General features: G+C 46.4%; 1 protein-coding gene across 1 annotated transcript in view; it reads left to right on the forward strand.

Annotated features, from left to right (window-relative positions):
* JARID2 (jumonji, AT rich interactive domain 2) overlaps positions 1–13,513 on the forward strand; it is a 322,891-nt gene that overhangs the window by 298,858 nt on the left and 10,520 nt on the right. The window contains exons 8-12 of the mRNA XM_006891618.1: positions 3,317–3,819; positions 5,355–5,447; positions 9,457–9,575; positions 9,665–9,735; positions 10,758–10,872. Of these exons, the coding sequence (XP_006891680.1) occupies positions 3,317–3,819; positions 5,355–5,447; positions 9,457–9,575; positions 9,665–9,735; positions 10,758–10,872 (901 nt within the window). The remainder of the gene's footprint in view (positions 1–3,316; positions 3,820–5,354; positions 5,448–9,456; positions 9,576–9,664; positions 9,736–10,757; positions 10,873–13,513) is intronic.

Below are 13,513 nucleotides of genomic sequence, written 5' to 3' on the forward strand. Positions count from 1 at the left end.
GAGAGAGAGAGAGAGAGAGAGAGAGAGATGGATTTTGTGTTCGCACGATTCTGGAGCCTGGAACTCTGAGATCAGCCTTACTGACTCCTTTTGAGCCAGGAACAAAAGTGGTTCGTGCTCCCTCAGAGCTCTGCTTCCATCTTTACTCTGTCCATCTGTCTCTGGTTTTGTCAAACACACCACTTTTGTTGAATTAGAATTCAACTCTGTAGCATTTGCAAAGGTGCAGTTTCCAAACATTTGCAAAGGTGCAGTTTCCAAACAAAATCACCATCTCAAGTATAATCATTGGCACCCATCACACCTTTCTGGTGGACCAGTCCTACTGCAGTGTTAAGGGACCAGATCTTTGTTGGGCTGGCCACCATCCCAACGTGGCCACTCAACTTGGTTCAGAGCAGTGTCCAGGGGAGATCAAGGAGCAGACTGTCCCTTGGGTCCTGCAGCCCTCTCCCTCCAACTTCCTTACCTTGTCATCCTTCTTATTTTTCTCTGTCCTCATGTTTAAATACATCTGTTGCTCTGGTGGACTCCTTTCTTGTAGAGAAGCGACAGACCTCACTTCCCAGCCAGGCACCATTAGCCATGGAGATCCAGTCTATGTCCACACATGGGTCCTCCCATGGCCTTCTCTCTGCTCTCTCCCACCTAAGGGGTCTTGCTGGGTGGTTCTTCCCTTCTGAGACTGCAGGGGCAGGCTAACATATTGCCTTTCAGCTTTAGACCTAGGCCAGGAGACATTTTTTTAAAAAATTAAAAATCCTCACTATTCTTCTTGACAGGTGTTTCCTAAGGCTACAGCCTGGGTAATAGTCACTTTATTGGAAAGGATTCTTGGTTTAGGGTCCACTGGCATGAATGGCATGCATAGATGTGGGCTTGGTCTTGGTATGGTTACTGAACACCCTGATGCCCTGAAGGATGCCATGGGATTAACTGCACTGTGTTGAGTGCGTGGAGATCGAGGCAGCCAGAAAGAGGTTCTGGTCCCCAGACCTGTTGACTGGAGTGAAATGTCCCAAAATCGCCTCCATATGCTAGTTGGATGAAGAATGTCTGTGGACAGGTGAAAAAAAGCAAGCAGCAGTGACCACCAGCAAACCTGATATTCGTGCTAGTTTCACTCACAAGAAGTGATTATTAACGTAACACTTTTTAATGCCCATAATACAAGCATTTCGGTTCAAAAAAGCATCCTGACCTGACCCATGGCCTTGATTGGTTGTATTCACCCTGTTGGATCTGCTTAGTAGTTTTAAAGTCACTTCTGAGAACCTTCCGGGATCTTAGGTACATTAATATGAGCAACTGTACTCCACACCCTTGGCCCATGGAGACTATGATGTGGACTTGGGCACGAGGATACCCGTGGCTGTGAATCACCTTCTGAACTGAGCTAACTCCTGTGAGTGCTATCTAGATGGGAATGACACAGCCTGTGATGATAATGTTACTGAAGGCACTACAGACATTTCAAGAGCTGTTGGATTTCCGTGATCTGCTTACATACAGCATTCGCCGGGAGACATCTAATAGTTCGCTACCTAGACACTTGCTCAGCAACCTTCAGCAAGAATCCCTTAGCAGCCCTGTGAATAAAGGCTTAGTGATGGACTTCATGAGTCAGAATCCTATGGCGTACCTGTGATTTCCATGATTTGGAAATGACGACAGCTACCACCCCCCTTCTAAGAGAAGAAAGCTGCATTTCCGATTTCCTCCCATCTGGGTTCACCTGTAACATTGAGCTGCACAGTTGAAGTATGACTCCTATCATTTTCTGCCTCCAAGAGTCAGGGTCCTGGGCAACCATGTCTGCAGCTGATGAGATTCTCCATTGATATTTCTCCCACCAGTGCCTTGTCTGCAGATAACCAAGTCCAAGTGCAGTAAATAAATTCAGACCCCTTCAGTCCAGGGTCTGTCCTGGTCTTCGTGATTGTCTGCCTTGGTGATCCAAGCCCTCACCTCATCCATCCTGGCCTGCAGCCTGCCCCATTCACCCAGGAGCTCCTTAAGCACCATTACGGTGCAGGACCCGTAAATATGTCAGAGCCCTGGTGGCCTAGTGGTATGAAGCTGTGCTGTAATCCCTAAGGCATGCAGTTCAAGGCCACCAGCCACTCTGCGAGAGGATAGGCAGTCTCCTTCTGTGTGATTTATTGCCTCTGAAAATCCGCTGGAGGCTCAGCTATGGGTCAGTTCCAACTCAATGGTACATAACAACAGTCCAGATTTAATGTTTTTGTTACTTTTTCTCTCTTGCCAACCTAACATTTTAATAAATAAAAACCAAGACCAAACCTACCATTGCTAACCTAGTGGCAACTTTTGGCAGCCCTATACAACAGAGCAAAAATGTCCCATGAAGTTTCCAAGGTGCATATCCTTATGGCCGTATATACTCCTCCATTGTACTCCTGTGGAGCATCTGGTGGGATTGAAAACCCCGACCTTTCAGTTAGCATCCAAAAACTTAACCTACTGTGCCACCAGGGCTGCATCTGTTTTCATCACAGTTTAATTCAGAATAGCCTGTGGGTGATTGTGTGGGACAGTGTTTGTCCCTCTGTTTTTCTGGGTCATATGTCAGCATATTGGAATTTTGCGTTCTTTGTTCAAGTCATTCATTTCATCAAGAGAAATAGTTCAGACACTGAGTATATGTCTTTTCTCTCAGTGTCCTTTTATCTGAATAGGCTGTGAAAAGACCTGTGGGGTGGAGATTATCCTGTGTGTCACTCTGGAAATGCAGTGTGATTAGAAATAAGCACCCTAGGTTTCACATGTGTCCATATATGTTAGCAGGGGAGCTGGGGATCATATAGCTGAACTAGCCGATATCAGGCTGTTCTGATGGATGGTGCAGACACCAGTGGGCAGCCAGAGGCCCAGCCTGGGGCCTGCTCCCCTCAGGGATGGGCTCACCAGCTCCTTAAACCTAACTTTTACCTGTGTAACAGAGAGGCTGATGGTACAGCTGCCCTGAGGGGCCAGGTTCTGGAATATCCCTCCAGTCCCATCTGCAATGCCGGGTTTCTCACCTCAGTGTCACCCTCACAGGAACACCTTCCCAGACTATCTCCCCTCTTAATATGGACCTCTCATTTCTTTTGCTTTAACCCAGCATTTTCCAGCCTCTAAAATGTAACCTTCTTGTGGGCAAGGAATTTTGTTCTCACCTCACTGCTTTCTCGAGTCTCTGGGCTGTAGCAGGTGGTCATGAACTCACTATGGGATAAAGGTGTTTTCCTTGCTGTTTTAACCACCCTCTTCTGTGTTTTCCCCCTTGTCATTCTTGGCTGCTCCGTCCCAGGAGGTTGTGAGCTCGACCTGGCCTGCTTTTTCCGGCTAATTAATGAAATGGGCGGTATGCAGCAAGTGACTGACCTCAAAAAATGGAACAAACTCGCGGACATGCTGCGCATCCCCAAGACCGCCCAGGACCGGCTGGCCAAGCTCCAGGAGGCCTACTGCCAGTACTTGCTGTCCTATGACTCGCTCTCACCAGAGGAGCACCGGCGGCTGGAGAAGGAGGTGCTGATGGAGAAGGAGAGCCTGGAGCGGCGGAAGGGGCCCCTGGAGGGCCACACGGAGCACGACCACAGCAAGTTCCACTCCCTGCCCCGCTTCGAGCCCAAGAACGGGCTCATCAACGGCGTGGCCCACAGGAACGGCTTCCGCAGCAAGCTCAAGGAGGTGGGCCAGGCCCAGCTCAAGACGGGCCGGCGGCGGCTCTTTGCTCAGGAAAAGGAAGTGGTCAAAGAGGAGGAGGAAGATAAAGGGGTCCTCAGTGACTTCCACAAGTGTATATATAAGGTAGGCCTCTTCCTATGGCTCTTCTCCTCTCCCAGGTTGGGTTTCTCAGGAGCTCCTGGGACTCAGGTCGATTCCAGGCCTTGGGGCCTGGCTGGAGGGCATTGTGAGTTTGGGCTGGGTATCCTAGGATGTCCTGTCAGAGAGAGGGAGTGTCTAGACACCTTCCCCAGGAAATCCCACAGTAGAGTTGAAGCATGTGCTGCTTCTAGAAGGCCTGGTGTCCAGGACCAAAGCCCGGACACAGGATTCTGGTCATCCTGTCTCTCACTAGCAGGCCTCTTGTCCCTTCTGCTTTGGTTTTCATGTAAAATGTGATGGGACCTGGTGAGAGAACTCAGTTGTGCATTTAGTTTCTATGTGCCCAATTCTGGAGCCACCCTGTATGGCTGGTGCACCTTTCTGCCCTTCTCATCAGGATTTCTTTGCTTCGACCTGTGGCCACCCACCCCCAGCTCAGCCATCGAGCAGTTTCTGATAAAGCTGTCACGGCGGGTCTCATCATTAACTTGGACAGAGAGGGCTGGGAGGAACTGACAGATGAAACCCATGTAGTGTTTCCCCTACTCCTGCCAGCTCTTAGTGCAGTGCAGCCCCCGCCAGGAAATGAGGCAAAGTCACGCTAATTCCCAGCTCGCTGCCGCTCAGCTTGTAACCGTGCAGCGCCCTCCACACCGCTGTGCATTCCTGCAACTGGTAAGAGGTGCTTCCTTCAGCTCAGTGATCTCAGTTGTGGCTTCACAAGGTGGAGCTTTGTGGTAAGGCCTCTGGTCTTGTCCCAGGCTCTGTGTTTGATTTGCCGTTGAAATTACAGAGGTCAGATATTCACTGCCTCAGTGCAGTCACTGGCCCTGCCTCTGGGCACCTGTCCCCGTTGAGGACTTCTCAGAGATAAATAGGATGGATCTTTAGTTTATCTCTTAGTATGGTTTTTCCCTTTTCTGAGTCTAGGGCCGTATTTCACACCCTCGATGCTATGCTCTCGTGTTTGTTTTCCCCTCCACTGCTGCCTTTTGCACTGTTTTGGGGTTTTTTTTGTTTTGTTTTTCTGGAAGAGTCACCTTGGCTGTCTGCCTTTCAGGGCTCTTCTGGACCCCTTTCCTAGCAGGCATATGAGTCATAGGCTCGATGTTCTTTTTCTTTTAAAATATGGGAAGCAAGAATATGGGAATAAGGAAACTTTGGCAGGCAAAAAACCCTGAGACCTTGTACCTTTCTTTGTACCTCTTGACTTTTTAAAGTGAAAGCCTTTGCACTTGGACTTGTTTTTATGCCTCACCTGGTGGTCATCTCTGGCTTTTAGTTGTCTGTCTGTGGAGGGGTTATGCATGTTGCCTCTGGGTGTAAAGGTGGAGTTGTCCATCTTCTCGGCTAGCTGTCTGGGCTCTCCCTGCAGTATCATTTGTTCTGCTGCTGTCTGGCCCTGGACACCAGGAAGCACTAAAGCCAAGGTTCAAGGCAGACGGCCAGTGGCAACTGTTTCATATATCTTCTCCCCCTGCCCAACCTTACTGTGTTATATCTTTTTCTGTTTTCAGGGAAGGTCTGTTTCTTTAACAACTTTTTATCGAACAGCAAGAAACATCATGAACATGTGCTTCAGCAAGGAGCCGGCACCAGCTGAGATTGAGGTGAGTCTGATCCTCGTTCTCACCACTGGTAAGGTCGAGCCTTGTCCCTCTGATCCCCAGTGGACTCAGAGGACTGGATGATCCAGTTTGTCTATGTCAAGTGGTGGCCAAAATTTCACTTGTGTTACAAACCCAACGTGGATCAAAAGGTTGAGTATAGTATGATGAAGAGAGAGACCCAATCTAGCTGCTTCTTGACCCACAGAGATCTGGAGGCTGGAGATGAAGAGCCCAAGGGCTACTCTGAGCTCAGTTCCCAGCTTGCTGGACAGTTCCTGTGGTGTCACCCTATTCGCCGCCTCCACCTCTCATCCTGCTAGCCACCTGCCTCTCACGTATTAGCACACCCACCTCAGGCCATTAGCTTGCTGCCACTTGGCTGTCAGCCTACTACCTCCTCACCCCAGTGGGCCCTCACTTTACCCTGTCAGTCTCCCACTTCACTCTGTAGATCAGTCCCTCCACAGCACCCCATCAGGTCAGGTCCTTGGCTGCCTCACCCTGTCACCCACCGTCTTACCCTCTTTTTCCTCCATCTTCTACTTGCTATGCAAGAGAAGACATGGCATCCCGGAAATCATAGTTGTACTTTATCTTCCTTTCCCCATTTTTTTCCCAAATTGGGTTGGCAGATTGCCATTTTTGTGCCTCTGCCAACTTAATTCTTTGTGTTAGTGTGAGGTTCGAAAGACCACATGCAGCCCTCTGCCCAGACCAATTAGAGGAGGTGATGTGTCCAGAGTCGCTCTGTTTGTTTGCCTCACTCAGTGGTGCCCAGCCGAGTCCATGAACTTCAGGAGCAGGCTGCCCTGGTGGGCCCTTAACAACACTTGGTCATTTAAAAGAAAAGAAACCAAACTTGTATTTCTGCTGATGGGCTAGCTGGGAAGCTGGAATGTTTGGGCTGCAGCTTGTCCTTGGATCTGGACAAGGGCTCAGTTCTTTTCTCTTGTTCTATAGTTGTATTGCCATCCAAGTCTGTGTGGGCTAGTCTAATCTGTGCATGCTAATCTCCAGGGTGACTAGCTTTCCTGTTTAGCTCGGGACTAGAGGGGTTACTAAGGGGATGTGGACAGCACAGCCTTGGCCATGCCCAGTCTGTTGTAAGCTGGAAATTGATCAGATAAACTTCACTGTCATTGAGTTGGAACCAGTTCTTAGCTGGCCCCGCCTTATATTTCCAAAAGTGTATAAAATCACATGGGAAGCCATTGCCCATCTTTATCCTGTGGAGCTGCTGGTGGATTTGGACCACCACACGGGTTGTGCGTGGCCTCTGGGTTAGAGCCTCACTCCCTGTGGACTACACCACCAGGGCTCAGCTACTATATGATATGTGCCCTACCTCGGAGGAAGCCAGGAGCTTGGCCTCTTTTGCTTTCATGGTGCTGCACCTGAACATCACAAGGTCGACCAGAGACCAAGCCTCGCCCCAGGCCCCACCCTTCTTAGACCTGCAGTTGGAACTTCTCTGGAACTGCCCCTACCTTATACTCCATCCACCCCAGTGTCAGGCGAGTCCTGATTTCGAGGCATGGTGCTGTCACAGCGGCTTCCCAGGGTCTGTGGCATTTGTGGTCGAGCACTACCAAAAAAGGGTCTTGTATTATATATGCACTTGTGGGCATCCTCTGAAAGGGCAGGTGCTTATTATAACCTGTCGTGTGAAGAGCAGTAGCTTATTTCTGCTTCCAGTTGAAGAGTTAATGTCCATGAACTTTTATCATTTTGTATAAATACTGAACCAGTAATGGGAATTTTGCTTTTTTTCCCATTGGTTTGCTTACATACTTTGTATTCATTGTGTTTCATACAGTCATTCACATCCATTATGTTTTATAACATTAATCACCATTGGACCTTGCCCATCATTACCCTGTCTGGATTCTGTTTCCTCCCCCCCATCCCCCGACACCACCCACCAAACTGTAACCCTGTGGTTTCACCCCTGCCTATCTAGCCCTCCCCTTCTTGAGTTCCCATACATGTTTTAATAGTTACCCTTCTATTTTTACAATAATAGTTTTATGCAGTATTTGTCCTTACAAGGCTGCTTTAGTTCTCGCAGCATAATGCTCTTTAACCTCTCCCAAGTTACATAATAGTTTTTGAAATCCTTGCTCCTGAGTGCTGCATAGTGTGCGTTGTGTGAATGTGAATTTCTCAATCCATTCACTTGTGGTTGGACATTTGAGCTGTTTCCATGTTCTTGTCATAGTGAATAATGCTTCTGTGAAAACATTGGTATATAAATCTCCACTTGTAAAAAAAAAGTCTCCATTTGTATCTCAGTTCTAATTTCCTTGAGATATATTCCTAGTAATAGATTAGCTGTGTTATATGGAGTTTCTGTGTTCAACTTTTTGAGGAAACGCCAAACTGTCTTCCTGAGTGGTCTCACCAACAGTGTATGAGAGTTCCCACCTCTCCACATCCTCTTCAACATTTATTGCTTGCTGCCCTACTAAGCTTTGCCACGGCTACTGGGGTGAGACGGTATCTCATTGAGGTTTTAGATTTGCATTTCTTATTGCCAGTGATTTTTGAGGATTTTTTTTCCCATGTGTCTGTTGGCCGCCTGAATGTCTTCCTCTGTGAAAAAAAAATCTTTCCATGTCTTTTGCCCATTTTGTAATTAGGTTATCAGTCTTTTTCTTCTGGAGGCCCAGGAGTATTTTGTAAACTTTTGTTATGAGACCCTTGACTGAGATGCTGTTGTCAATTGTTTATTCCCAGTTGGCAGGCTTTCTTTTCACCCTGTGAGAAAAAAATTTTGCTGAGCACAGAGATTTCATCTTTAGGAAGTTCCATTCATCATTTTTTTCTCTCTCCTGATTGTGCATTTCTGGCTGTATTTCATGCTGCACTTCTTATGCTCTGAACCTTCTTCCTGGTGGGGTGTGCACCGGGCTTCCACTTTGCAGTAACACACCTATAAGGTGTGCTCTAGGTAAATGACAGGGTCCTCCTAACACACTAATGAACCTTCATGACATCTGCTTCTTTTTTTGTGTGTTGCATTTTCTGAGGTTGGCCCCCTATTTTTTTAATTTACAGTCTTCTGGTAATTTTCCAGATTGTGCTTTGCTTGGCCAAGTGTGTGTTAGCTAGGCTTCTTCCCAGAGATGCTCATGGTTTCACATTCTTAGGTGTCTAAGATTAGGGACAGGGAGCTTAGAGTTCTGGACTGATAACGGAATACAAAATAGGAAGATGTTACTGAGACAAGAGCAGGGCCTCAATGGGAAAACCAAGCATTTCTGTTTAACCTATTCACAGAGCATATCCCTGGGTCCCTCTGTATCCCTATTCTTTGTTAGACCAGACTCATAAAATGACTTGATAACTTATAATAACCGCCAGTGTATGGGCCTTTTTTAGATTTAATGGACCTGTATTATAGCCTGGGCACTAAGTAGATTATTGGCTTTCATTTTTTCTAACAACTACCTCAGTTTATCTAACTTGCAGCCAGGGCGGAGTAAGCCAGAGTAGAAGTCAGGAGCCCTGATTATTAAAAGCTTCTGACACATACATATGCCTGGATGTTAGACCTGGCAGGGTGTTACTGCTGGAGTTCATTCTAACTCATGGTCACTTCGTTTACAGTGGGTAGACAAGCTGCCCAGTCTTGCATCCCCTTGGCGCCAGTGTTGTAGAGTTCATCATTGCATTGTGCCTGGGCATCCCACAAGACTCTCCTTCAGTCAACACGATGACCTCTTCTCTGTCAGTTGATCCCTCTGTTTACATGCCTTAGTTGGACAGTGTTGTGTTGGATTATCAATTGTTCCTATCTGAGGAGGACAGTGCAGTATCTTTGCCATATTTGCCTCCATTTTTGTTTCCCCCTTTGTTCTCTGAGACATTTGGTGAATCCCTTTGGCGTGGCCACTGTCCTGGGGGAGGGTTTGAATGTCACAGATTGTGTCCTGGGGGAGGTGCGTTGAACTGCTGTCCAGCTGCTGCCCTGTTCTAGTGCTGATCAGCTCTCTCCCTGTCCTCCCAGCAAGAGTACTGGAGGCTGGTGGAAGAGAAGGACTGCCACGTGGCCGTCCACTGCGGGAAGGTGGACACAAACACGCATGGAAGCGGGTTCCCGGTGGGAAAATCGGAACCGTTTTCAAGGTAAAGTTGGACGGCCTTTTCCTTAGCCAGCGTCTTCTGTAGAGCTCTGGTTCCACTGTGTGTATGACGCCGCTCTGGTCCCTCCACAGGCATGGATGGAACCTCACAGTCCTCCCCAACAACACAGGATCCATCCTGCGTCATCTTGGTGCTGTGCCTGGTAAGCCTGCTGCCCCCAAGCCCCCAGGGTACCCGGTTCCAGCCTTCTTCAGGCAGCTTTGTGAATGAGTTCTATCCCATGGAGACCTGGAGATGGGACAATTGCTTTAAATTGAAGTGAGCTTTAAAATTGGCAGGGATGTTAGGATGAAAAGTCAATCCTTAAACCTTGAATTCTAGAAAAGAAAGAAGCATGAAGTCAGAACAACTGTAGGGAGGTGAGCCAAATCCCAGAATCTCAGAGCTGGACAGAAATTTTATAGTGAAGTTCAAAGCTCACAGTTGATGCTTTTAAAACTAAAATGCAGACACTTTAAGGCTGTTAGGTGCTTCGTGCTAAGCTCATTAAGTGATCATTTCTCCGGCGGTATTAGAGAAGCCAAGGGCCATCACTCTAAAGGCTGAGGCTCTTGGAGAAGGCATCCTGGCCCTTGTTGTGAGGGCATATTTTTCACCTAATCTGAGAAGCCCTGTGCCAACCTCATCATACTTAGAAGCAGCACTAAAAAGGGTGCTTCATTTTCAGCACAAATTAGAGCTTAGATTCTGGACCTGATACACAGTGTTGAAACACAGTCTTCACATTCTTACTCCTTAAGCCAAAAATCCTTCAACTCTATTGCCATCAGGTTGATTCCAACTCACAGCACCCTTGCAGGACAGAGTAGAACTGCCCTGTAGTTTTTCCAGGGCTGTAATCTTTGCAGAAGACGACAGCCACAATTTCCCCCCCAAAGAGAGCCTGGTGGCTCTGCTTAGCTTTCAGTTACTAGCCAAGCACAGAACCACTTTGCTTGAAGGGCTTCGTGGGTCCAGCATCCTCTTTACTGGTTGAGATATTCATTACAGTTTTTTTTTTTAATTTAGGCAATGTCTATATTCTTTGCATTATTTCTTTATAGCCAGCAGAGATTAACAACAGCCTTCTTCTTGGGGGTGGGGGGAGATTTCTCTTTGTTTTGGAAAGGAATTTTTAATTGCCGTTGCTGTAATACCAAGTGATATTTCCTCTTTATGTTCTAGGAGTGACTATCCCCTGGCTAAATATTGGCATGGTCTTTTCTACCTCATGCTGGTCTCGAGACCAAAATCACCTTCCATATATTGACTACTTACACACTGGTGCTGATTGCATTTGGTGAGTACACACAGCCTCGCTCTTGCCTCACTCCCTGCCCCCTGTGTTCCCTGATACAGCCTGTTTTTACCTTTGCTGATAGAATGTGAGGTGGGAAGGATTATTTTTTTTTTTTTTTCAATAAAAAGAAATGTTTATGGGAAGGATTATTTTAACTGATGACAAGCAGGGGTCAGCATTTTCAAATGCCTGTTGGTTCTTTTGTGAATTCGCAAAGAGCTGAACCAGCAATGCCTTTGGTTTTTATATCAAGTACAAGTTCAGCTTATTGTTATGTTCTTTCAAGTTGCAATCAACTTAAAGTGACACTTCCCTGGGTTTTCAGAAGCTGTAAAACATACAGGAGGAGGTTTTCCCACCTTGAGAAAATCTTGGAAGATTTGAACCGTGTGCCTTTTGAATGACGCACAGAACAACCTGAAAGTAATTGTATTGATAGTGGGTAGGGCAGACTCCAGGAGAAATATCAGATAACTCCAGTGGAAGTTCTAGTGTCTTTTCTGTGGGTTCAGAATGAGCTACTTGCCTGAAACCCATGTATGGTAATTATGCAGAGGATTGCCAGCTAGGGAGCCTTGAGCCTTGGTTTTAAAAGATTTTATTGGTCCTTGTTCTGCTGATTGCTCAGGTGTTGATCTCTAGGTCTCTAATACCTTATGAGCCAGAAGTGCCACCTTAATTCCATTGTTAAACTCTTCAGTAAGCCTCAAGGCCCCAAAGTAAATAGAGCTTTGCCTTTTTAATGTGTCATTCCAAGGTCCCAAGAGAAGACTTCCCCCAAACCAAGGGAAAGTCCAAGCTTTCTTTAGTCAGAGCCAAATTCTTGCTTAGCCTTAGGAAATGGTCATACTTGTCTGACCTCTGAACTCAGTCTATCATTTATGTGGTATCTTCTTGAATATGTCTAATCTTTGCAGTAGCCAGTAGGGATAGATTTGAAAAAACAACTCATGTGAACTGTAAGCAAGGCCTGGTTCTTTACCCAGCACTTTACCTCATTACTTCTGGAACATTCATCTTTTTTGTTGTTGATTGTAAGAGTTCTTGTCATATTAAGGATAGGAAACAGTAATAACATTACCATAAGAATCAGTAACAGTCACTTCATTTTTTGTGTTCTGTTTGACCTTGTCTGTGTTTTCCCGTTTCCTCGGTGACCTTACGTGGTGTCTACCACCAGTGGCAGTGGGAAGACTTGCATTTGTCTAGGCTTTGATTCCATTGTGCCCAGAAGCACATGTTGTTTGTTCTGTGCAGGTTTGAGTGAGCAATGAGTGGCTGTCTGCCTGTAATCCCTCACTCTGATAAGTCCTGATCAGTGGGCTGGGCTCTTACTTGTTTACAGTGGCAGATGGGAAATTACTGCCAATAATCAGATGTCTTGTAGTCTGAGAGTCTACCAGCATTACCTCTATCTCTCAGTAACTGTGTTTATTGTCCTAATAGGGTGATTAAGCGTTCTTTATTAAAATAAACAAAAGTCTTAGAATGAACATTCTTCCTCAAAGGAGCTAGTGTCTCCAGCTGTCTCTTAATTAGGACTTACCCTGCTTCTAGGCCAAGTTAAATTGAGTCTTCAAACTGGGGGGGGGACACACGGACGGACGACAAACCACACACACACACACAAAACCAACAGATCATGCCTGAAGAAAACCAGCTGACGGGTCAGGGGGTGTGCGCTCAGGAAGATGGTTTTGAACTCTGTATTTTCTGTTTGAGGGTGAGGTTGTAAAGGCAGGCCAACAGGTCGTAGGAGGAGAGGCCAACAGTGGTCTCGAGGCTGGGTAGACCAGATAGAGAGTGGCCCACTTGGACTGTTCTCCCTCAGGTTCAGGTGAGGGTCTACTTCCTCCCAAGCATCCTGGCATCGTCTAGGCCCTTCTCGTGGAGGGAACCCTGGAGCGTCTTGGTCTCCATCTGAAAAAGTGGCTTATGCATGCCACACACCCTTGAGGTGAATACTTTGGTCATGGTATAGTGTTCATAGTGCTCACAGATTTCCACGCTCAGCTGCTGAGTCCCACACAGTGAACCAATCTAGTTATATGTTCCCCCCCACCTTGGGAAATTTATTGTTGTTGAAACCATACCTAACAAACACATGTTTATTCATTCGTTTCTCTGTGTACAATTTAATGACCTTCATTACGTTCTGAGCACTGCTCATTCTTACCCTCCTTTTTTAGCTTTTCTTTCTATATTAAAACTCATTGTCTCAGGGAGCTCTGGTGGCCTAGTGGCAAGATGCTGCACTGCAATTCCAGAGGTATGTGGTTCGAATCCACCAGATGCTCTGCTGGAGAAGGAGGGCAGTCTCCTCCTGTACCAGTCAGATCTGATTTGACAGTAAATACATAAAATATTATTTTAAAAAATTATAAAAAACCTAACTCATTGTCTCCTGAATGAGTGTTCCGACTAGTTTTTCAAGTTGCTATAAATAATTCTTAAGAGAGCATTTAATATTCATGGTGAAACTTTTTTTATGAGTTAAATGATTGTTCCATTTTAAATTGACTTAAGGGGATTTTTTTAAATTAATTTAGTTTGTTTATTTTTCATTTCAATGAACATCTACAGAGATTTTGGAATTCCATTCATTCATTGTTGCACCCTTCTCCCCGCACAAACCCCGCCC

This window comes from Elephantulus edwardii, unplaced genomic scaffold (assembly GCF_000299155.1).
Source record: "Elephantulus edwardii isolate Elephantulus edwardi_28Jun2011 unplaced genomic scaffold, EleEdw1.0 scaffold00101, whole genome shotgun sequence".
NCBI classification, from domain to species: domain Eukaryota; kingdom Metazoa; phylum Chordata; class Mammalia; order Macroscelidea; family Macroscelididae; genus Elephantulus; species Elephantulus edwardii.